Raw genomic sequence first — 26,273 nt, forward strand, 5'->3', positions numbered from 1 at the left:
TTTCTTCTATGTGTTGCTCTCCTATGCCGATCATGGTGAGAATTTTTCTGACTAAGAATTCTGTATCATTGTATGCTATTGTGGTTACCCTTACTTTTTCATTTTTACTCATTCATTTGTTCAATATGTTGGCCTAATAGTGCATCTGTATATTTATTTTTATTTTATGTGTACATTGTGTACAGGCCCTACAAGGGATATACTTACTTGAGAGACAGTCAAAATTATTATCTGCTCTAAAGTGGCTCAAGTCATACCTCGAGAACCGGAAGCAACTTGTAATCGTAAACGGAGCCAAATCAGATGAATTCCCTCTAACTTGGGGGGTACCGCAGGGCTCAGTAATGGGACCTTTGGAATTTGTTCTATATACTGGTCCTGTGAGTGACGTCATCGCAGCCCACAAAGGTATAAGCCACATGTTGTATGCTGATGACACCCAGTTGTACATCGTTATGCAACGCAATGACCTGACTGATGGCATCTCGTCTTTGGAAGACTGCGTGACAGATGTGAAGTCTTGGGCTAGTAACAATAACATGATGCTCAATGCAAACAAGACTGAGCTCATCCACATTACATCACAATTTAGGAAACGGAACGAGTCTGTCAGCCTTCACATAGACGGAGCTGTTATCACTGCGACCAATTCTGCAAGAGATCTGGGTGTTATCGTTGATAACTCGTTAGACCTAAGAGAGCACATCCGAAAGGTGTGTCGGGCAGCTAGCTTCGGTGTTTATAGGATTGGGAAAATCCGGAAATACCTTGATCGCAGCTCTACTGAACGACTAGTTAATGCATTGGTTACTTCCCATTTAGACTATTGTAATTCATTATTAATCAACTTACCTGCTTCTCATCTGGCCCCACTTCAACACATACAAAACACCGCTGCACGTCTCATCACTCGCACTAGAAAGCACGACCACATCACTCCAGTCATCCGCACCCTACATTGGCTCTTAATTCCCCAACGTATCCAATTCAAGATCCTTCTCCTCACGTTCAACATCATCCATCATCGCGCACCGTCATACCTGATTGAACTGATCTCACCCAAACAGACTACCGGCATGAACCTTCGATCATCATCCAGACCCCAGCTCGCACTTGGTCCTCGCACCCACAACCGCTATGGTGACAGGGCCTTCTCAGTCTGTGCCCCCACTCTTTGGAACACTCTCCCCGCCCATATCCAGGACTCACCCACCATTGACATTTTCAAAAAGAATCTAAAAACTCATCTTTTCCAAAAGCAACCCAAATAACTCTAAAATAAGTTCGAATAAATATTACCATGCCTTTATTATGTCTTTTTAAATTATTGCTATTACTGATAAAATGTTAATTTCCAAGGAATTTACATGTTTTGTTAATTTCTTTAGTAATGTTAATAATGGTTAATCTTCTTGGTAATTTAAGTAATGTTAAGTTGTTAAGTTATGTTAGAAATATTTGATATTCTTGTTAATTTAAGTAATGATAATTTGTTAAGTTATGTTAGTAATATTTTGTTTTCTTGGTAATTTGAGTAATGTTAATTCCATTAGTAATATTGATTTTTGTTTTAAGTAATTTTGATTTGTGTACATGTACAGCGCTTTGAAACTTTTGTCACAAGCGCTATATAAATTTGTCATATTATTATTATTATTATTGAAAAAATAAATTTATTGTGTTAACAACACATTCCCTTTTGAAAGATCACACATCAAGTGTTGTAATCTCACACTGCATGAGAATTTTTTTTCTTACCCCATAGGAGGTAAAAATGTATTCCTAGTTTTCCTTTGTACGGAATTGTGTAACTGTATCGTTTTTGCACATGAATTCCCATCATGAATGAAAATGTTTTGCCTTGGCTTATCCCTCAGCGTTAGCAATTCTTGAAAAGCATAATCTTGCATTTGAGCCTTGCATTCATGGAATCGCAATTAAAATTATATTTGCAATAACATACACAATCTTCAAATCCAGAGTGTAATTTTAGTATTGGATGACAAAGGGAAAATAAGAAGAAAAAAGAGAAAGAGGGGAAGGAGGAAGGAGGGAGGAGTGAGAAATAGAGAGAGAATGAGTGTCTTTGTGGAGACGGGTGACAAGAATTGGAGCTTTAGCCCACGCAACCGATGGTGTCGGTTATCCGAGCGTTATGTCATCTTTCATGGGGGTTCATGAGACCGGCCGCCCACAAGATGGAGAATCTAAAAGAATATTTCTTCATGTATTTTTGTATGTCTCGTGTGCTGTCGATTTCAGGTGTGTCGGCCTCGTGGGCTGTCTGTCGACTGCTATGTCCCAGACAAAGGAGAAAAGATAGCCGTTGCCAGGGGCGGCGATTTCTTTTCATGACCGGGGGGGGGGGACAAAATGCGAGGGACTAGGGAGCAGTGGCGTAATGAGCAAAATAATTTTTTGTTTGTTTGTTTGTTGGGGGGGGGGGCAGAAAAAAAATCTGCATCACCACCACTCTTACATGTTACGCAGGCCCTGGGAACGTTTTTCAAAATGGGGGGGGGGAGGCTAAAGTACTTACGATCAGATAGAGCAAAGCAAAGTGGAGCATAAATTGGCGTGGGGTCAATGGGCGGAGCACCGTGAAGTTAAGGGGTTTTAGGCATTTATTAATGTTAGATGAGCATATTTTAGTACCTCATTTTTGACACTGGCACACAGTTCACTAATTGGAGTGCGTTCCAGGGGTAGAGACCCCGGAGCTCAGGCGTTTAAGGCATTTATTTACGGGCAGATGAGCAATGCGGGGTCCTTGGTGGGGTCAAGGGGGCGAGTCCCCGGAAGCGCAGGGAAATATCATGCTATTTCAGCAACATTTGTTAATCACTGGTATTGAATTAGAAATAAACCACGTTTGAATTTCATTTGGGGGGAACTGCCCCCCAAGCCCCCCGCAAGTGCGAGGGAGCAAAAGTGAATGAGAGGGGTGAAGGTGACGGAAGTAATTACCCCCTCACAGGTTTTTGAAGTTTTGTTGTATTAAAAAATTACAGTCTTAGCAAAACTATAGTATAAAAACAAGCAATATACTGTTTTCACACTTCACTTTTCTCGGTATTTACTTGAACATTTTGAAGGATATTATGCGAGGGAGCGTAGCTACCGAGTGAGAAGATGTTTGCATTTTTATTTGTCTACTGCACTCTTGGGCCCTCCAGAGCCTAAAAGTGAGTTGCAGTATTTATTAGGTATTTGCTATACATTTTTTTTTTGCACTTTTCAATTTTAAGAGGGGGGACGATCCCCCCTAAAAAAAATTTGAAAGGGACGTGTCCCCCCCCCCCCCCCCGAATCGCCGCCCCTGGTCATTGTACCATCTTGATTGGATGGATGCACTGGATGGTATAGCAAAAGTAAGATTTACCCTCCCCCCCCCCCCTCCCTTTACAGTTTTACTACGTTTTTTCCCGTTTTCTGTAGACAACTTCCATGCGCCTTCTTGCCTTATGCAACTGTCAAACTTTTTTCTAATTTCCGTGTTTCTATGTGTTTTCTGCCTTATCAGACAGTCGAAAAGAGGCCAATTTTTCCCCTCTAGAAATGGTATTTCCTATCGCGGGAGGGGCAGGTTTATTAGCCAGATCGCTACGTGAACCCCCACTAAATTCCCGAGAAAGTACCAAGCCATACACATTAAATTTCCTGTCTTTAATGAAGTACAAGGAAAAGCAAATAAAAAGAATAGTTATAATAAATGTTATTATTACATTTATTACTATTATTATTATTATTTTGCGGGAGAAATACAATGCAAAACACCTACCCGATCATCATTTTTAAAAGAGATAAGGGGGGAATGTTATAGTAAACGGATTCAAGCTTAAATGTTTCACGTTTTGATCTTTCGTTAAAGATAATTCAAAGTTTTTGTAATATTTAAACAGGATTGAATAATGAAATTTAAAATTTGCATTACCATTGTGAAACCTAAAGTAGGAATTAATCAACTTTGAAAAAAATTGGGCTGTAAAACGATAAGGATTTCGAGAAATGAAAATATCAAATTTATCGGTGCTCTCGATGAATTCAATAGCGCCTACGGCCATACAATGGTAGCTGCGGCCATGAAAATCTTGGAATGTGCAGTTCTGAAAATAACTATTGAATCAAAAGAAAGGAGGGATATCAATAATTCCATGAAAATCCTTACTCACCCCCCCCCCCCCTCTCCCCCGCCCCTCAAACCCTTAAAGAAGAAAAAATATTTTGCCTTTTTTTTGTATTTATGGTCTATTATACAGTTAATTGCTTTCTTAGCTGTCAGGTAAAAAACTACTACCACCACCGCTATACCGTGCGTCCCCCAAAAAACTATACACTTTTGAATTGGCTGCCGAATAAAAGATATATGATTCTGGGGGGAAAGTCTTATATGTATGGAAAGCTCATAAACTCAACTTTCATATGACACTAAAAAGTCTGAAAATAATTCATGCTTGGGTGAGCACTGTTCACTTTTGTAAAGGGTATGAAAATTAGGTCGCGCAGGAATTATTTTCTCTATTTTCTCTTTCATTTCATATTAAGGGGGAAAAAAAAAAGAATAAGAACAAAAGAGAGAAGCCTATATTTAAATTATATTTTTGATACTCTTATTTTAAAAAAAAAGAGAAAGAAAGAAATTAATATTAAAAAGAAAGGCGTTGGTGATAATAGTCAGGTCTTGACTGATTGCCATTACAACAAAAAACAACAACAACAATTAGCCTTCCAATTTGTGAGAGGTAAATCCTTAGGAGCTTACGGAATTGAGGATATGACCAATTTATGATCAATTGTGCTGAGTTTGGGTTTGTTGAGTGAAATTTGTGGTTTATGGGATTAAGATGAATGAGGGCTGAGTAACAACTTAGAGCTCTTAATTTATTCTTAATCCATTTATGTACCATTTCCATGTCACGCACTGCTACACACTGTGACTTTGAATAAAAACCATCACCCCACATTTCAATTATTGTAAGATTAGTTGAACATCTCATTGATTTACTTAACACCCAGGTAGGGATTATGTAAATTTAATATTCAAATACAGGTTGTTGAAAAAAGGAATGTCCAAGATGTCGGCTCCTTATTCTTCAGGTAAATGGTAAGTGAAATGTTGGGTGAAGGTTTTTATTCAAAGTCACAGATGTAAAAAATAACAGTTTGTAACATGGAAATTACAACATGTACCATCACCCCATCCTGACTCCCATTAACACACCACTGAGTCTACTAGGGAAAGTTACAATGCTACAATACAAAATACAATTCCTGTTCACTCATGCACACACATTTGGTTTAATAAACCATGAAATTCACTCATCAAATCATGAATGTATGATGTATCATATCACCCTCAATTTTGTAAGCTCCAAAGGATTTACCTCTCACAGTTGGAAGGCTAATTCCTGCGCAACCTAATTTCCATACCCTTTACAAAAGTGAGCAGTACTCACCCAAGCATGAATTATTTTCGGACTCTTTGGTGTCATATGAAAGTTGAGTTTATGAGCTTTCCATAGATATAAAACTTTTCACTCAGAATTATATATTTTTTTATTCGGTAGCCATTTCAAAAGTGTATAGTTTTTTTGGGACGCACTGTATGTCATAAAGAAAAAACATGAACAAATTATAAATACGCCTGTCTTCAATGATTTCGTTTTGTTGAGAAAAATGGGCGTCATTTATTGTTTTATGGGGATATGGAGAGCTCAAGTCGAACCTCAACCCCCACTCTAGTGTGTGATTAAAATATTGAAATGTTTATTGAAATAGATGTAATTCAACTTTACCTAAACTTAAACCTCTAAAAAGACGGAAAAAACTAAAACAAAACGCGTTGGAAGAATTCCAAAGGAAGCCCCGTCTTATAAAAGAGTTGCGATTGCGATTCACATTTGAAATTAAGATCAGTCGCATCTCCTTACTATATCTGTAGTACAGAGTTGTGATTTATATTAATTGCAAATCATTCAGATTTATTTTTAATAATACCGAGCACAGGCAATAGGCGCGCCACTGTCCGGAGGATGGATGAGATGAAGTCACTGATTGGCTGATAGTCTCGCGTCCTCTATTGTGATAGCCTCCTCAGGTACGCTTCACCAACGCGATGCGGTACGGCGCATACTCATAAAAGATCTCCATAGCAACGCTGACACTATCCCAAAGCAACCCGGGCCCAAAGCTGAGAGATCAAAGGGGGGTTACACGCAAAGATCCAATACACGCACGGCATATGCAGTGTGTAATGTAATCGAAAAGTTTATACCAAACAAACATTGCATCGTCCCGTCGGCAGTCTGGAAAATCCACAAGACTCCATCTGGAAAGGAATATTAATGTTTTTGGAGTTTTCTTTCTGAAGGATTCGGAAAATTTGTATCGAAAGAAGGTAAGTCTTTTCATTGTTTATAAGATTTAAAAGTTAGAATAAACACGATAAAAGTTTGCCCGTAACTGCTATGTTTATTTGCAATAATACTAGACTATAATAGGTCTATAGCGATATTATTATTTGTGTGTTAGCTGTTCTTTCGAGAGATTAGAAATGTATCAAACATAATTTGGTATTTCGTTGACAAAATACGAAAGATAGGTCTACTATATTGTATATAGTATTTTGGTAACTCTTTTACTGTAACTGTTGTAATAACTGAAATAATTTTCGATTCATAATATTGTAGTATGATAATGTTTTAGTTAAGCTGTTTTAGACTACATTTATAGCTAGTGATTATATTTAGACAACCAAATACATTAAAACATTTTGGTTGTCTAAATATACTATACAATAGTTACATTCTGTTGATCTTCGTTAGAAAAACATGTTCATTTCATGCGATGGGTACCTAGAGGTCTATACATTTTGTAACTTCAATTTCAAGTGGAATAACCAAGGCCCTTCCCATGCGCACGTGCGATTCTTTTATCATTCTATTTTATAATACCCACAAGTCATGTGTCTGGATAGTTTATTTAAAACAGTATGTTGAAAAGGTTATCGTTCAATATTTCATATATACATCAAGACTTATTTGGGAAAAATTTGATAAAGGGCAAATATTTATGAAGGTTAGTTATTTATTTGGTAAATCCGAAACAAAGACAGCTTTTTTGTTGCTAAGTATCCGGACACGCAACCCTGTCCAACGGGGTACTTTCCACATGATTTTGAATTCCATTTGAGGCAAGACACGGTTGGAATTAAAATGATACTGAACAGAATCATCTTCAACTACGCATTATTTTCTTTTACGAATTCGACACAACTATTAAAGAACTGAAATATGCAAATATAAGCACATTACCCACTTCTAGAAAAGAGAGGAAGATAATAATATATGTGGAGACAATAATTTCCATGCGAGCTTAATGGAATTTTCTTTTAAAAATATATCTCTTTTACACTTATGTAATATAGTTAAAAAGAAATGCAATCTTAACGCATACAAAAATGTGCTGGTTTTTGGGTGATTATATAGTGAAATTATCATGCTTTGCCGACCTATAATGAAAGGGAAAAAAAATTCTGCATTATTACTATACAATAAATATTTTGTTGCTCTCAATGTGGCATCAATAACAAGATAAATTACATTTGAAGTCAGGAAATAAAAGTCGCATACCATTTGTTAAATTTTATTATAAATATTCATGATGTTTTTTGGTTATCATATAGGAAGCGTGGCGATATGTTCGTTTGTTTGTTTTTAATGGTGAAGTATGCATGTAACAAATTCATAAAATCAGATGTATTGATGAAATTGATTTTGTAATAACATCTTAATACACGGCCCAAGCACAGGAAACTGTTAAAATATTGTATGAATTAGGTAGATATTATTAAAACCATCCAAAATATTAGATAGACTAAGTGAAAGTAAATTTAACCAAAGTCAAATGGAAACATAATTTAAAAACAAAACAACAACAAACCAAAAACAAAACAAAAATCGCTTTTCAACATCACGAATATTTAAGAGTTGTGCCACATTATTATAAATAACTTTTGAAGTAAACAAAATAATTGGTTGTATATTAAAGTTTGCAGCCTATGAAACACATCAAAACGAAATATCAGTAATGAAAACATGTATTTCTTTGCTCTGTGTTAAAATATTTATTTGTGTCTAAATGCCATTAATGTTTACTCAATGAACCATCTTTGCTGGGGAAAATCTTTCACCGGAAAATATCTCTGTGGACGGACTTATTTAGTAGTTTGAACAATACCACGAAAAGAGAAGAATATGGTAATACTCTTCTGCCTACAAATTTCCATGAAGATTATACCGCCAACTAGGAACATGGAACTTGAGTCATTGCACATTTTGAATAACAAAATATCTTTCCAAACTGTCGGATCGAATGTTATAATTTATGTCATCAGAATTTTAGCTCTTGTTGTTTGGTATAGAGACGGCCATGTGTGCCTCCATCAACGTACCCAACACTACTAAGTATAAAGAGGATTCGCCTTATATTTGAATAACAACTAAAGTGTAGTTAAGGATGGTTAAGTGTTTTCAGAGCCCATTCACGGCAGTACAATGTAAACTAATGAATAGACTACAATGGGATGCATGGGTGTAACAACAGAGTGGTGTCGTGGGGCCCTCAGAAGGCGATGTATCAATCGTGTATGTAATCAGTGACTTGCTAGGAAGTTTACCTACGTTACTAGGCTGCGTGTAGTACTATACAATTTATGTATGTCATAAAACTTTAAAATGGGGGGGGGGGGTGGGGGTGCGGGTATTTCGGTTCTTGTTAGTGCTTATAGGGTTTTAATGGCCTTTGGTACAAACGTAGCCTCTTAGATAATTAATTTGTTGATCAGATCCTCCAATAACTGTTATTAATTCTCTTCATGATAGGTATTCGTCTTACATTTTTTATCGTAGCCTGTTAGTGCAGCGCATCTTATACCCGGGGGGGGGGGGGTACTCACATCATATGCATACGAGGTGTGCCGCTCTGTAATGGATCACTTTTTCACACAAAAATCCCTAAACAAGGGTCCCACTTTTAACAAAAATACCATTAAAAATGGGTCCACACCTTCAATGTCCCACCAATTCAAATGTGACTGAATCTACATGTATAATGATGTAATTTGTGTTGAATGTTGATGCATGTACCATACTGAATATACGAAGCTGACTACAACTTAACATGTACTACCTGCCCATGGAACGCTACTGGACTTATTTCCAGACTATGACATAATTCTATGACATCAAGCCACCCCCCCCCCCCCGCCAAATATGTTGTCAGTTTAAACTGTGTGGTATAATTATGATTGTTTAGAATAACCTTTACGTTATTGCCCCGATTTCAAAATGAAGCTTTATCACTCTCATCGAATAATATAGCACAGCCAAAACCATCGCAAATTGGCTTTCAGATTTAGATGAAAATGTTGCAGTAATATCAACAACATGAAATAGAACCACATTTTCAAACGTCTTTGAATCCCTCTTGAAGGCTAGACCACTATATAAGCTAGTAGATGACTTCTGTTATGTTTGTAGAACAACAGAATACTTCAAAACCTTATACTAGCTATACAAAGCAGAAGAGGGAAATGTGATTGGTATCTACTACAAGATAGAAATCCAAAGTCAAAGTATTTTCATTTAATCCACGAAAATGACAGAGATTCTGTTTTCACCTTTCAAGTTTGTCCACGTGTAGATTCATACAACGTCGAGCCCCTTTCATTGTAAGGGGGAAAATATCAAGCCTGCTTTCCCACATGATAAAATTATGGGGCTCACATTAATTAGGCTTAATCCATAATGAAGAATTCGACCCCCCCCCCTCCTCTTCTCTCTCTCTCTCTCTCTCTCTCTCTCTCCCCAGCCCTCCCTCCCCCTCTTCCTCTCTTCCCTCTCTTTGTCTTCTCTTTCACTATCTAGCTACCTCCCCCTCGTCTCTCCCTCCCTCTTTCCCTTCTCTTCTCTATCTCTCTTTTTCTTCTCTCCTCACTCTTCCTCTCCCTCTACCTCTCTAACTCTCTCTCTCTCTCTCTCTCTCTCTCCCCATCCCTCTCATTCTCCCTCTCTCTCTCTCTCTCTCTCTCTCCACCTCTATCGCCATCTTGTTACTGCCATTGCCTATCCCTCTGTGGATGATGCGACAAGGTGATATAGGGTCACGGAAGTAGATATCCCGCTGTACCACCTGCTGAGTTTCATCCATGGTAACCGTTGCTAGGCAACGTTTGTAGAAGAGAAAGTCAACCACACGCCGAGATTAGAAGGGGAACCTGTTTCCTATTCACATTAATCATTCTTAGGTGTCGGGGACATCTTGTTCAATAACGCGCAGAGTTTTGGTCGGAGTTATCGTGTTAATAATTAAATTTCCAGTAATTAAAGTTTGATACTTGACTTCACGTGCTTGTACTCGGATATCGCTACTCTTTGATGGAGGTGACCTTCGTGCAGGAGAAGGAGGACATATTTGAAAATATTCTTTAAAAAAGAGCATGTTGCATCACCATGTATATTGTATACTGAACGTAAAACAGTGACACTCGTAAAGAAGAGTACTGCCTATCAAGTCTGAACGCAGGCAAAGAGGATGGCACGAAAGAGAGTACCAAGGAAAGTAAACAATTTTGAGTTGGTTGGCTTCAAATACTATAGATTTCCACATAATCACGCTCAGAAAGTAAATGAGAAAAGTAGTCATCCTTAGAAGACACGTTTTTATAAGTCTCTTTGGACATCAATCTGAAAGATATCTGAGGGTTCACGAGACCGATATATTCGGTATGGTCAGCTGCCGGTATTATGTATAATATAATGTTATGACTTGAGATGGTAATAACAAAATGATCCTGCTCGATTGGTGACTTTCTTATAAACTGCCTCAAAGCCCATTTAAGTATGAACATTTACGTTTGTCACTGCATGGAGGGTCACGATTGAAGGTTTCATTTTTTATTGCGAGTTCGCCATGGTCGTTCGTCATTGCTGTTCTATCAAGTTGTCAATTCATCAGCAACATATCAACAAAATGGATATCACTTTTCATATTTTTTCTTCTCATTTTGACAGGAAGGCATAATTTCACCTTTATCCATATATTGATAGATTCTTGATTTCAAAGTCTAATATTGTAGTTCGTGAAACAGTTGACAGCGGTATACGAACCCGTTATGCATTTGAAGGAACATAAGGATTCCGATGAACATGTGATGACTTTTTTGTTTAATCCTATGTTTAAGTTTTTTTCTTCATAACTTGTTTAATCCTTTTCCATCCTTTCCTTGAACCTGCTTTCGCTTTGCCACCAGACGGGAACCAAGGATCACCATGCCAGCCGAGATAGTCAACCTACCGGTCATCAGTAACAAGATCCCCGCCCCATTGACGGGCAAGGAGTTCCTGACCTCCTCCCACTACAATATCGGGAACGACCGAAGACTCAGCAGGAGCGCAACCAAGAGAAGCACCTTCAAGAAGGACTATGTGGCACACCGGTTCTACGGAAGGGGGGCTCCAGCCGAGCCGCCAGCACCTGCTTCGGTCATGCACAAGGATCTGGTGGCAAAGTCAGCCGATACAACCGAGACACATGCATGTTACAAGGTATGGTTGACTTGTTATTATCTATAGGCCTATGTAAGATTACTGCTTTTCAGCTTCCTTGGACTTCAATTTAACAGACATATTTATGGATGGAGCCGAATGCAAATCGGCTCCAAAAATACCCAAAATACTTCAATCCTATATTCTTTTCCAAATGACTATTCATCATAATCTCTGTCTTTTTAATGAGTATTCTTTAATATTTGCGTTTTTGTTGTGTCGATTTGACCTATTTGTTAAAATATGAACTTAGTTTCAAGTTCAGATTGTTTCGTCAACATGATGAGCTGTGTTTGCATAATTATGATCTAAACGATGTCGATTGTATGTAGGACAAGCAATTAACATTAACTAATCACAGAAGTATCTCTTTACAAGGTTATCATATTGATAAGATGGCCATTAATGCGTAATTTTTCTCGATGCAGGGAACATTCCTTCCTCGGGTCAGCCAGTGCACCGCCCTCACGAAGACCAACTTTAAGATGGACTCTGATCACCGCGTCGAATCATTCCTGACGTCACACTCCCAACAGTTCCAGTCACCGAGAGGAATGACCCGATCTTTGCCGAATCCCGAACCGATGCGAAGCTACGTGCCACAGGGCGATAAAGAAAAGGAGCGGATGCCAGCTTCGGATTATCACGGAAATTTCCGAGGACATGACACGTCGGTTATCAAGGTGCCACGGGCACCAAATATGCACACAGGTATTAGAGCAGGCACTTTGTGAATTTCTTGTAAGCAAACAATTCGACAACCATCAATAATTATTATTCTTCATTTATTTTGACTTGGCAAATGAATGAACAAATAACGTGTTGCCATAATGTTTGATAAAGTATAATTGTATGTTTTCTTTTATTTAAGTTGGCAAACGAAGATGCATTTTTGAATTCATTTCATAATCATTTGAAAATGATTATATCAGTTACTTTCATACACTCTCTGTTAATTGTTCGCCGATAATGACAGGGGCATTTCCAAGTTCTTTGAGTGCAAGAATAGAGGCGTTGTCATTGTGATTTATTCTTCTGTTCGATTCTCAGGTGGTGACCCAACGATCCGCGGGGATGCTCGCACCCACGCGCCTTACGACACATCGTCCAAAGAACAGTTTCCAGGAAAATATCTCCCTTACGTCCGTGTCAAACCTGATGTAAGCATTGATCAGTAAAAGTGGTATATGCCTAGCTATTAACAAAGTCAAGTTTAGGAATCGATAACGGCCTTGAAACTTGTGTTTTGACAATATTCGGTTCCAATACTTGGAGTGGGAAAAATACTGTTATGAGTTTTGTTTGAACACTTGCACATCATGATTTCAAAAAATGAATCATAATCTTATTTTGATTGAAGATGATCATGAGCACATACGTATGTTATCCGTCGGTTTTTGTTTGTTGACGAGACAATTATATTTCGACAAAACCCAGTCATCGTACTTTATTCCTTTATGCGCACTATGGAAATGGGCAATTATGATTTATCATTTAAGATTACACATCTATACATATTTAGATCACACAAACAATGTCTTTATTCTGACTCATTAATCATAATCTTCGAATACCATTTTAGAAAGAAAAAATATGTTTCCTCTTCCCTGTCGTGGAGTATGTGGCGCCTCTTCGGACGACTTCATTTCGTAATATTTCTTCCTTTTGATATCCCCCTAGTTTGGATCGAGCATTCCAACGGGAGACACCGACAAGTTAGTCCATCGTGAGACGACGCAGCTGACGTCATACCCACGATTCAGCGGAGAGGTTTACAAGCCCTATAAGAGGGACGACGCCGTCACCAAGATACGAGATACGAACTTCAAGATGGGCCACAGCAAGAAGCACGACCAGTTCGGCACGACGGCTGCAGCATATTTCGACGCGAAAGTTCTTCCACGTGAGTATGCCAATACAGGTTTAGGAAGTGACTTGAGTTATGGTGAATGTTGGCAGACGTAAATGGAGATCATGACGATGAAAAGGATAAGATGAAGGCGCAGAAAAAGATAGTGATGGTGAAGAAGAGGAAAAAGAAGAAGAAGAAGAAGAAGAAGAAGAAGAAGAAGAAGAAGAAGAAGACCGTGGTATAGAATAACAAGCTTAATGGTGACGATGATGATGGTGGTTTTGATGGTAACGACGACGACGATGATGATGATGATGATGATGATGATGGTGTTGACAGTAAAGACGACGATGATGGTGAAGACAAGGACAACGAGTGTGCAAATATAAAAGTGGGGAAAAGAAGATGGAGGAGGACCACGAATACGAAAAGTAAATTATTTAAATTATGTTTGTTTTCGATTTATTTTCACAGCCTTTCAGAAGCATGTGCCATATGACAACAATGCTAGCAGTATTCCGTCGGGTGATTCGGACCCAGAGAGGATTCAGGATAGAACAACGACTACCAACTATTCCGTCTACCACCAACTTGTAAGTTTTAAAAAAAAATGTCATGTGTTGATACGTTCAATGAACTGTCATGTGACCATGCAAGAAACAACGGGTGCCGGATAAAATCTGTCTTACCCCAATCAAATGCACCAATGCGACCGACATTGGAACGATACAAAACCGAAGGAAAATTACCTTGTCCCCAAATGACCAATAATGATTGTTCGGTTTGGCGGTGTGACTGCAGGTATTAGACGCAATTTGGCACTTCAAGATGTACGCAAAAAATGCCGAATTTAATAATGAGCCAGATCAATTATTGATTGTTCTATTTTCGTTTGATAGACTTTCAAGATAAGTGCTTCATAAGTTATTGCCGAAATCTGAAACAAGATGTATAAGAAGTACCGAATTTTGCAATCTTTCAAACAAAATGTGTTGGTCCATTGAATCTTTATAATAAAGAAAATAATAAAACCTTCATAATAACTAACAAAGTTTTCCTCTATTGACTTTTTAGCCACCTTCAAACTTCCGCAACAAAATTATCTCGGGTGCCATGATGCGGACTGCAAGTGACGTGACATTCGGAGAACCTCGAAAACTTTCAACCTACTATTCGACAACACAATCGGATGATTATCCGGCGCTCGGCAAGTCGGCTTTTGCCGTCCGTGCTGATGGACATAAGGGCACATCAGTTCCACTTGATGTATACGGTGAGTTGAACTTGAAATTAAAGGCTTCGTAAGACATTCTATGGACAGAACATATATAAGTACTCTCAAAATTGCTATTTTCATGTCCTCACATTTTTCTTGTGAATCACTTCGGGAAAATTGTAATGCCTTATAGGAAAATCCATTTTGGCGGTCAAAGAATGTTATATTCCACATACTGCCAGTCAACATCTGTGTAGATAATCTTTCATTTCGTTTCATCATTTTGCTTATTTTGTTTTGATTTCGTCCTTCAGGTGACCTGCAGAATGTATCAACGACCAAGGATGATTTTCCTGCTCCTTTCGGAGAGGGCGCCACTCCAAACCGAGTACTCAACGAAGATCAAATCAACAAGGTAAGAAACCTTTCCTTTCCTACATGATTTGTATATTATACGACAGTTTTTTCGTCCGAAATACCGAGCATTGCATCTATTAAACGATGATGAAATGATGCAGGGTGTAGCTTTTAGAACCACAGTCGGCAAATTCTCACATTTTATATATTTACGTTTTATTTCTTGGTTTTCCAGCAAACTATGCCCCGGTTTCCCTTCCACCCAACTCTTCATGTTTTTTCTGGCGACGTCGGCGTTTTCCTTCTTTCTAATTTGAATTTAGAACGGGGAGGTTGAATTATATCGTTTATTTCTCTAACATTTCTTTGTTTCTCTTTCGATTTTGTTTAGCTCCGTGCCTCGCATTTCGATGCTCACATCGAGAAGAATCGCTACTTCAGCACGACACACCTCGATACCTACACGCCAAAACGAGTTACACCCTACCAATACGACAGCAACAAACTTCAAAAGAGCTCCGTACCGATTGGTACATTAAGTCAAAGTATGCCTAATTAGTTACGTCATGGATAGAGAGAAAATACGTCACAAAGATGAAAGAAATGTGATGATGACGTTGCACCGGCCGTTACGGGATCGCATCCCGCCAGAACTATCGTTTTTTCGCTTCCAATGTTTTCATGGAAATTGTAATTTGGCATTCAGGTTCAAGGTTTATAATGTTTCTGTTCTAACATTTCAAATTCACTTGTATTCTGAACTTGTCATTATTATGCAACCTAACTAAGCTACCCTGCGTGGTTTTATCTGCTTTCATTACCATACTTTTAAACTGGAGCATTATCATAATTATTTACAACCTTATTATATACATCATTATTATTTCGAGTGTTATTGCCGTTATTCTTATGATATGTACTCATGTTACTACATGTTGTAGCAATGTAACTGAAATAATGTCATAAACGAAGAGACCGAGGCTTTTATGGATTAAATGTAGTTTGAAATCACACAATACATTTGATTGTCTAGATTTCATACTATTAAAAGCAAAACTTCTTCGGATTTATCTTCTTCTATCTAATCGTAAAAGAAATATTTTATTTGTAAAGTTTTCAATATTTTAGTTTAATAAGTATAACGATAAGATAACGTCGACGGTGGGTATTATTTTGAATTTTGAATGTAATAAATGTGAGGCATGAGGCTGGTTTTCCTCTAAAATGACAGTATTTTTAGATGATGTTGGATGACTTTTTTTGTGTATTCTACTCTGGAAGTAGAAATAACCCAAATTGTTTTTGTTTAACGTTTTAATCTTGATGAATTATATAATGTACAAGTTTTGATACTATCATGTTACTGCAGAATTATTTTATGTTGCGATGCAAATGCCCAACTCAAGGCAAACTGCATTATGACTGAATTAGTTTTCATGAAGTGACGGTAGTGAGGAAAATCGTCACGCAAAGTGAATGCACTTTGTTTTCACTACCGTCACTTCGTGAAAACAGCGACGAATTATTAGTCTCATCTATTTCCATTTACATGTAATTGTTTACAATAAGGGTGAGTCTTAGATGTTCCATTCGTAATAAATAAAATGGAAGATTTAATTTCATGCAGTATGGGCATGCCCAAATAACTAGTAAAAGGATATCTTCAGTGTCAACTTTCTGACATAAAATCAACATTCATCTCGGACTTGCCAACAAGTGTACGTCTTATAATAATCTTTTATCTGTGATAACATGTTATTTGAATGAAGAATGTTTTTACTTTAATCATGTTTGAAAGGTCTATACCATGTTGGAGTGAAATATATTATATGTATCCATGATTGTATTCATGTTTTCATTAATAAACCAACGCTCATTAATGGAATGCCACAACATCACATTATTTCATTCGTGTCCACCTTTTTTGATCACTTGGAATGACATAATCATTACTAGGGTTCTTCTTAAAGTGGAACTAACAAAATATCTCGAGCGAAAGATAGGACGGAATTTTCATATCTTTGGTCGAAAATGGAGTTGAATACGGATCACTAGTTTTGAAAACTGGAACACCCATAAAGATCTCTACAGATAATTGTTGAAACGGTGACATTTTGAAAAGTGAAGGAAAAGGAAGCGACGCATTTGGTAGAGTAGAGGATGCACAGAGAAGAGAGACAGAGAGACATAGAGCAAAAGAGGCCAAGTGAGATGAAGATAGTAAAAAGGCATGTTTCTAGAGTCTGGTAGTTAGTTAAGGTCATGCATGTGATTTTTCTTCCTCCTCTCTTCGTCTTTCAATGTTTCCTTTGGATGTTCACTTTCCCCTATCTTGTGTTCTTGAATAGAGTATGCACCCCCATCTCTCTCTCTCTTTCTCTTTCTCAATATCTTTTCCTGTCACCAACATATCTTTCTATCACTCTTCCTGTCTTTATTTCTCTCACTTTCTGTGTATATATAAATATATATTCATAGTTATTTGCTTTACCTCTGACTTTCTCACACAAACATACACATGCCCCCCATGTCCATATATAAATGCAAGATTAATATCAAATACATGCACATGCACTAACATGCACTCTCCCTCTCTCTCTCTGTATCTCCTTCTCCCTCCTTCCCTCCCTCATATCTCTCTCTCTCTCTCCCTCTATCTCTCTTTTTTTCTCTCTTGTTAAGATTGTTATAGATTGGAACATATAGGCCTACTGCAAGCGCATAGCTAGGATTTTATTTTAGGGGGGGCGGTAGTGAGAACGCGAGTTCAGTTCCCCCCCCCCCTCTCCCACGCGGAAGCTTCAACGTTTCATTTAATTATTAAAGAAAGAAGACGATTCGTTGTAGGCCTACCGTTTTCGACTCAATCCTTGTCTGAATTTTCAAAATTGTTCCCTTGTCTGCTCCTTTTTCTTCCCTTTTTTTCTCTCTTCTCTCTCTCTCTCTCTCTCTCTCTCTCTCTCTCTTATCTGTAGGTCAGCACCTTCCATTCCCCCCTCCTTAACCGTTTACCCCGAGATATTGCACTTCTTTCATTCGACCCTATTTCTCCTTTATTAAACATCCTCTCTTCTTTATTTTTCCAAACTACATATACATTCAAAACGAACAAAGTATTTAAAACAAAAATGTCCCAATAAAGGTATTTCAATCAATATTTTATATACACAGAATACTGTATCAGTATTACATAGATTGGTAATCTCAACACAATACACTCTTAAAAACTACCAAACACTGTACCAGTCTTCGGGAACACATCTTTATGCATTGTCTTTATAAGATGTTGTTTTCTCCCCTCTTCAATAGGGACACTTAGGATTCTTTAATGAGGAAAGTGTGATGATATAGTCCACCTACCCATGTAGCAAGGAAACATGCCAACACTGATTCCAAGACACCTTTTCTGTTGCTCATAGGAATATGACTTGTTCTTTTTCATGTTTAGAATTAGGGTGAACTTAGTCAGACTTTTTTGAGGTCCAGATCAGTCTTGTATACACATGCTGCATTACAGACATAAGGACAGCAGATAGATATCATTCTTCCAAAGCATAATACATGTGTATTCCACATCTAAAATCTAACTACCTAGTCAATAAAGGGGACCAGTCACCTAAAATATTTCCCTCTAAATATTACTGGCTTCTAGCTGGTTTAATGTATATTCACAATATCATCAGAACCAAAGTTAATTTTCTAAAGAGAGACTGTAAACTCTGTAAACAGATATAAATTCTGTAAATAGAAATCATGAAATGTAGAATCCCTGATAATTGCCCCAGTCAACTTAGCTTGTATTTCATGCCTGTTTTCCGTTCTATCATTTGGCTTCTGCGCTTGGAGGTGTAAGACCATCCATACGCACTCTTCAGCTAATAACCTGTTAATTGAAAGGAACAAATTAGGGTGGGGTTTTGATTTTATACATACAGAGGGTTCAGTGACGCAAAGACGTAACTCCATATTTTGCCAAAATGAGTATTTGATATCAAACTGTTATTGAAGTCAATGGCTAGTGAAACATAGACTTAACTCATTAAGGCTAAAGTGCTCAGTGACACATAAACCACTTTTTCTCAAAATTGACAAAATGGAGTTACGTCTTTGTATCACTGAACCCTCGATATTATCTGTACCCATCAATTTTCAGTGACTGGTCCCCTCGTAAGAATAAAACAAATGTTTATGATCCAGTAAAGGTGTTGAAGCCCATGACTAGCTTATTCCTCTCCTTGGAGGGCTCCAGGTAGTAGAGGTCGAGGAGACCTGGTTCAAACCATCTCTTGGAGTTGAAGACGCCTTCACCGACCGTCCAGCCTGGTACATCTTTCATGATCTCCTCCTCCTGCTCCCTGTTGTACTGTAGCCTCAGAAGCATCCTAGGAAGGAAGTAAAAAGTTGTGATGAGCCCCTTGATCAACATGTAAGACCATTCACCAATGATTCTCAAACTCGGTTACTTACAGACTGTGAAGAATAGTTAATTATAATCAAACAACAACTTTTTGTCTGTTTTTAATATAATTGGTACTCTTGATGATTATCCTATCATACTGTACATTTAATTTAAAGGTAAAGACCAGTTATGGTCATGCGATTGCATTGAGAAAAAAACGTTGTGGAATCGATCAGAAAAGGTTGATTATCTAGCATCTAGCATCTGCAAGGTTCTGGAATCATCAAAATGATAAGAAATTTGGCCCATTCTTCGTAAAGTTACAAGCACTATACACAGAAAGATGTATATGGGACTACCCTATATCTCTCACAGTCCATGAGAGAAACAAAGTTACCAAATATATGAATTAGTAGGCGGTTTCCCGGCAAATTTTGTATCATCATGTATTAGTCAAAACATATTCTTTCACATGATTGGTAATGAGAGCTTCCATTTCATTTTTTGAAATTGGGGCGTTTCCAATACTGGTCTTTACCTTTAAGTTTACCCAAGAAATATGAAATTTTCAGCATCACAAAAAACATATCACTGTAAATGTACAACAAATCACTAATTATAACATCATGAGATTATTTGCACATTTTTTTCCTTTCATGACGTACTGTTTATCTCCGTGTATAAGATGCACCCTTATTTTTTTTGTTGCTTTTTTGCAGACACCGTAGTACGTTAGAAAACCTTTATTGTGCTACAGAAAAAGTGTGTCTTATACACAGAGATTTACGGTAATGTACATACAGGTTTTATGCTAAATATTACTTTGATCTGATGATTCTCTTTAATTGACTGGTAATTGATGGGGAATTTTTTCCTCATTGGCTCCTAGGAGGCATGAGCTCGTCTATCCTCTTCTCTAGGGTTCAAAGCATCTTTTCTCTTAATAGACATCACTTTTAAAGTAACTAGACCAATGATTTTGAGGTTGAATTCATATACTATTCAAACCCCAGGCACTTCTATGAGCTGATGATTCAACAATATCAACATCAATCTAGTTAAGAACGGAAAGGAGACTACTATATTAGCTGATATCTTTGCGAATACCATAGATATTTTCGCCAAAAACAGTCCAAGAGCATTTTCGTGATTCATTTCTTTCGCGAATCACAAACTTTCGATCAGCTAGCACACAGCAGAATTAATGAATGGGCATGATGTATTCACAAACTTTTAACATCAATCTATTCAAGAATGGAAAAGAGACTACTTCAAACAGATATATTTATTTATAAGTATATAATTTTTACTAGTCATGAGTAAAGTCATAATTTGACCCCCCCCCCCAAAAAAAAGAAGAAATTACTAAATGTAAAAACTTACTCTCTGTCCTTTTCTGCACAAATGAGAGGCATAATTCCCAGTATGGATTCACGATCTTCTTGGATCCATTTCCTGTAAAGAAGTGAAGCCAACATGTTAAAATCAAGAAGCAAAATGGAAGTATGTGCATTTTATTTACAGGATCTGGAACAAATGTTATATAGACAGCTAATGGAGATGTACCTACATATCTGTCACTGACCTTCCCCTCCCTCCTGTATTTAAATAAAACCTAAATTTAAGGTAGCTTTGCTGAATCTTAGAATGTTTAAGTCAAGAAAACATGAAAATCTAACCAACCGATATTCATTATTCCAAAAACAAACTAAAGATATATTCTACATTGCTAACAACTAGCCACTACCCCAGTCTTTCCAGGGTAAATTATGATCACATATTCAAGAGTTTTTCAGTCTCATCAGCGCCTTTGATTAGGCAACTAGATATTGGCACTCTACATGTTCCTGGATTGGATTGGATTATTCTCTTATCTCGATTTCTACTCACCCTGGCAGGCATACACCTCCCAGCCAGATCCCAGAAACGGTAGATGAAAGATAATGGATAATTGGACATATGCCATTCTTTGTTAAAAAGAAGTAGATGTATTTGCCCTGCATTTCACTTCACTACCTACATGTGACCAAAAACCACTAGCCAGAATGCCACAAAATCATTAGAGGTGGCGCGATAGCTCAGTCGGTAGAGCAGTGGTCTTGTAATCCGGTGACCCGGGTTCGAAACCAAGGCAATGCACTAGTACCCTTTGGTAAGGCATTAATCCTCACTACCAGGTCCCTCAGAGAGGACCTAAAGCCGTCGGCCATCTGGCTGCTTACTTACAAGCATTTTATGCTTTCTTAGCAGTCAGGTAAAATCACCACCACCATTCATTCATTCATTTTTATATTATCTAACCTAAAACAGTAAAAATGTCAACTGATGCATATTGCCAACTTGCACAACTGATTTGTTCCTCTAATTTCACCCTCTGTAACATGGCATGGCCATATTTCAATTTAGACCACATGTAGATGAATTCCGCATGTAACTCACCTCTTTTGTTTATTGCTCATCGCCAGGGTGACCATGCCAAAGGTCATTATTCCAGCCATACCAGCAAACATCGTGTATCCTACAATATCAAAGACAAACAAATATAAATCAACTATCTCTTTCTGTTGTTGTCCCCCAGTTTTTCGGAGATCAGCGAGTTATTCGCATTTGAAGTAGTATAGGCTGCTGTAAATATGTTATAAAATCCTTAGTAAAAAAAAAGTGTTTGAGGTAGATTTCCTGAATGATTGAACACAGAATACACCAAAAATATAGGATACAGCCATTTAGATTACAAAGAAGACAATGTCATGTAATCATAAAATATTGAGTGCACGGACTGTACTTCTTTGAATATGAGCCTTGTATACAATCAGTTTTAAATCGCTACAGGCAACGGTATACTTATAAAAATGTAACAAAAGTATGGTTTGAGAACTTTGAGTTCATATAGACTACACTTGATAGAACAAATGAAATCATTACAAAAGAACTTAAAATGGCTTTTTTTTGTGTGTGTTTTGAGCTTCCTTTCTTTCTTCTTTATTCCAACTTATTTCCTTGTTCTCTTTCTTTTCTTTTTTGTATTTTATATTTTTTCATCTTAGAATATGGAACTTTTTTGTAATTTCTCTCTTCTCCCTTTTCTTTTTTCTTCCCCCCCCCCCTTTCAATCCAAGTAAGAGTCTAGCTCTTATAATTGTTTCCTTATCTTTATTCTCCTCATCCCAAACCCATCTTCCTCTTTCCCTTCCATTTAACATTTATTTCCTCTTCCTCTCTTTTCTCCATGTTTACTTTTCTTTCCTTCTTTCATGTTATTTCCTTCACTTCATTCAGTCTTCATTTCATTTTTGCTAATTTTTCTCTTGAGACTTTATCTTTCCATTTTCTTTCTTTCATTTTAGTCGAGAGTCTAGGACCAATTCCTTTCATTATTTTTGTTTTCCTTTCCTTTCCCATTTTTTTTCTTTTTAATCCTCTCTAGCTCTCGGCTCCCTTCTCCTTTTACTTTTATTCCTTCCTCTTCTGCATGCCAAGTCATATCATATGTCTCACCAGTATCTTAGTAAACCTAGTGTTTGTTATTATTTTTTTAAATCTATTTTCCACCGAATTCGTAGAGTTCAAAGAAACGTAGACCTACCTGTAGCTGTCCTGAGCTTAGACCGAAAGCTTCAGTCTCTATACCGTCGGTTGTTCCACTGAGACTACGTCTGGCTCCACTAGACCTCCGGTTATAGAGACTGAACGATCGCCTATGCCAGCCTATGTTGAAGATATCACGGCTAGATTTTAGCCGTTAGGCCCCTCCCACAAACATGAACAAACTTGCCACGGCCGTATTGTTATGCCCCCAAAATCCCCCAAAATGTCACTTTACCTCGTGCATATCCAATTTTACATTAGGCCTAGGCTATAATACATCGGTTCCACTTACTAACTTGATTGAAATAATCCGTTTAATGGTCCCTTTTAAGGAAATTATGGGTCAAAATCGACATCCATGTTGAAAATCTTGCAAGCCGTGTTAAACTCTCGCTGCCGTCAATCTCATCCCTTCTAGTCTACGCCGAAGGCAAAATGATTATGAAGGAAAATCTGGGCGCCATATACACGTTCGTAATGGCGTTATCACAGTTTTTCCTTCATAATCATTTTTGCCTTCGGCGTAGACTAGAAGGGATGAGATTGACGGCAGCGAGAGTTTAACACGGCTTGCAAGATTTTCAACATGGATGTCGATTTTGACCCATAATTTCCTTAAAAGGGACCATTAAACGGATTATTTCAATCAAGTTAGTAAGTGGAACCGATGTATTATAGCCTAGAGTAAAGGAGCCCGTAATCGGCCAGCTCCAGTTTTCGGCCGATTGGTTGGATGCAAGGTAAAATCACTCTAAAATACATCACATAATAGCATTACACATATCCCACACATACCATACCATGCCAGTGTCACTGAAGAACCACATTTGCAATGGAAAATATATCCTAAAATATCACATTTTAGCGATGTAATCGCCGGTCCCGCTACCCAAATCTGAAAAATCGAGTATCTTACGCGTGTCTGTAAGAAATATGGGTACCATAAAATGAGCTTTATTTCAAGTATTTTTCAGATTTAAAGCCCGATTTTGTGCTAGTCGCAAGCTCAAAAGTATCTCATCGCATGTATTAAATCAATGCAGCCGCACACCGCGACGCACACACGATATGTCTGTCTAATTCAGATTCCAACTTCCGATCACCGCTGTGCCTGTCTTCGGCCAGGCGAGCACCAGGGAGCTCCGGCGTGGGATACCTGTTCCGCCCGCTTGTGCTGTACATCAGCGCGGAAACGCACGGCGCGCGCGAGCGCTTCCTATTGACTTTGTACATGCGGCCGTAAACTGAAACGCTCGGCCGATAACGGGCTCCAAAACAGTGAAAATTGAAATGAATATTGTCATGGCAATTCGTGATTTTTTTCTGGGATTCTTTTTTTGTTTAAATAATAATAATATTTGCTTCATGATTTGAACAAGAAATGTTAATAAATAGGAAGTAAAGAGTCCTAAAAATAGGATTTTGTCTTAAGTGGCCGAAAACGGGCTCCTTTACTCTAGGCCTAATGTAAAATTGGATATGCACGAGGTAAAACGGCATAGGCATAGGCGATCGTTCAGTCTCTATAAGTATAACCGGAGGTCTAGTGGAACCAGACGTAGTCTCAGTGGAACAACCGACGGTATAGAGACTGAAGCTTTCAGTCTATCCTGAGCTGAGCCCCTGAGCCGAGGAGCTCTACGAATAAGGCACACGCGAGAAACAATACATGGGACCGTTAAAAAGTTAATCTGATTTGTGTAGAATGGGTATACAAAGATAAGGCTCATAAATCAAGATTGCAGTAACATAAATATTTGAAAGTACATTGAAACGAAAAAATATAATTTTACTTACCTGAATAGCCTCGTTTGGGCAACATCCGTTTGTAATCTATGTTGCTATAGCCGCCTTTCGGCGGCATGTCTTGCTTGAAAGTTGTCGCCATTTTGGCCTCAATAAGTCGGTGAAATTAGACACAAAAATTTAGTCTGCGGGAGGAGGCGGGTGGTATCTTTGACGAAGCAAATCGAATATTACTTCCAATCACCGGCACAAAGAGGTTAGGGATTACGGTTAGGTTTCCATTTCAAGGGCTTCACTTATTTAAACAAAAATAACTTCCTCAACTTCTCACTCTCAAAGACTTTCCTTTCGAGTGAAAATGACATTAAACACCGCTGTGCACTTGACGAGTGCTGGTTGAGTAATAGTCCGATATTTTCTAAGGTAATTTCATGTCTAAAATCATAACAATTGAAAAGGAAAACTACCTATCAAAAGACAGTCAACGCAAATGCTCAGGATTTATACATTTATCCGAGGAATAATAGGCATGCAGTATTATCGAAAATAATACCTGAAACGGGTCTACGATATAATTACTACGTCTTATTTTCAAACTGTCCCTGTATAGGCAGGAAGCAGCAGGCAATCGCCATACATTTCAGTAGCGAGATTGTTTTTCATGTTCTTAGTTTTTCATTTTCATACAGGGGCTGTATAAAAACAAATTTACAATAATGATATTTAGGGTGAATATATGATTGAAAATTTCTGGCTTAGGGGAAAATATAGATTTTTAAAATGTTTTTTAGTCACAGTGTAAAAGGGAGGGAAACTCACCAGATATAGGTCACAGAGTTGGCATTTTATGTTTGATTGATTGCACCTTCAAAAATTATTTACTCTCTTATTTTTAATTGGTTGTTGCTCGAACTTTAACTGGCCCGTTACTCTCATTTGTCCTGCTTCTATTACTGAACCAGACTTCCCTTCCAATGTTGATTTATCATATTTGGAGTTTTGCTATCCGAACTTAGCACCTATAATTGAAGAGCGCCATCTACAATATTACTTGAAAACCAATGAAAACTTGTAATTTTAAAAAGAAAACGTAGTCCAACATTTTAATTACTATCTTATAGATTTAATAATATACACTGATGCGGAATTGTAAGTTCAACTTTTAAAGTGTATTCTCACCTTTCCAGTAAAGATAACTATATGGTAAGAGATACATGAATACTTGAATTATGAGATCACTGACTTAAAGTCTATGTGACAATCTCAACTCAGGAGATTCTCTACACTGACAAATCCCCCGTTTGTCGTGTACAACAAATATTAATTTTTGTTCACCTTCTCCCTCGGGGCACTACTCAACTATAGCAATCATCAGGTGTAGATCCAACCGCGGCGGCAGGGGAGGGGGTCGAATTCGTGAGAAAATAAGTGGGGGGGGGGGTAGTGAGCACTAATTTTTTGTTTGGCCCTCAAAAAATCGCACCCCCCCCCCCTTTTTGAGCGCCAGGA

General features: G+C 37.8%; 2 protein-coding genes across 2 annotated transcripts; one reads left to right on the forward strand and one right to left on the reverse strand.

The window, feature by feature from the left end:
• The first annotated feature begins 6,231 nt into the window (after positions 1-6,231).
• LOC589267 (testis-expressed protein 45) lies at positions 6,232-16,924 on the forward strand. The gene is made up of 9 exons (XM_795458.5): positions 6,232-6,397; positions 11,312-11,606; positions 12,035-12,317; positions 12,657-12,766; positions 13,287-13,509; positions 13,933-14,051; positions 14,533-14,731; positions 14,989-15,089; positions 15,423-16,924. Exons 2-9 carry the CDS (start codon positions 11,331-11,333, stop codon positions 15,588-15,590), a joined length of 1,479 nt encoding a protein of 492 aa, XP_800551.2. The 5' UTR covers positions 6,232-6,397; positions 11,312-11,330; the 3' UTR covers positions 15,591-16,924.
• Positions 16,925-19,120: 2,196 nt separating this feature from the next.
• On the reverse strand, positions 19,121-24,945 carry LOC589293 (NADH dehydrogenase [ubiquinone] 1 alpha subcomplex subunit 13). Its single transcript, XM_030977233.1, has 4 exons — positions 24,816-24,945; positions 21,870-21,948; positions 20,814-20,885; positions 19,121-19,413 (listed from the first exon to the last, which is right to left on the reverse strand). The coding sequence occupies exons 1-4, from the start codon at positions 24,904-24,906 to the stop codon at positions 19,218-19,220; spliced, it is 438 nt and encodes a 145-aa protein (XP_030833093.1). The 5' UTR covers positions 24,907-24,945; the 3' UTR covers positions 19,121-19,217.
• Positions 24,946-26,273: the final 1,328 nt, after the last annotated feature.

The sequence above is a fragment of the Strongylocentrotus purpuratus genome, unplaced genomic scaffold, assembly GCF_000002235.5.
Source record: "Strongylocentrotus purpuratus isolate Spur 01 unplaced genomic scaffold, Spur_5.0 spur5_scaffold_9, whole genome shotgun sequence".
Lineage (NCBI taxonomy): Eukaryota > Metazoa > Echinodermata > Echinoidea > Camarodonta > Strongylocentrotidae > Strongylocentrotus > Strongylocentrotus purpuratus.

Coding starts and splice junctions, on each gene's coding strand:
- LOC589267 (XM_795458.5), top strand. CDS start 11,331: ATGCCAGCCGAGATAGTCAACCTACCGGTCATCAGTAACAAGATCCCC. Junction 11,607..12,034: donor AGACACATGCATGTTACAAG/GTATGGTTGACT, acceptor TTCTCGATGCAG/GGAACATTCCTTCCTCGGGT. Junction 13,510..13,932: donor CGACGCGAAAGTTCTTCCAC/GTGAGTATGCCA, acceptor TTATTTTCACAG/CCTTTCAGAAGCATGTGCCA.
- LOC589293 (XM_030977233.1), bottom strand. CDS start 24,906: ATGGCGACAACTTTCAAGCAAGACATGCCGCCGAAAGGCGGCTATAGC. Junction 20,886..21,869: donor ATGAGCAATAAACAAAAGAG/GTGAGTTACATG, acceptor ACTTCTTTACAG/GAAATGGATCCAAGAAGATC. Junction 19,414..20,813: donor TGTGCAGAAAAGGACAGAGA/GTAAGTTTTTAC, acceptor CTTCCTTCCTAG/GATGCTTCTGAGGCTACAGT.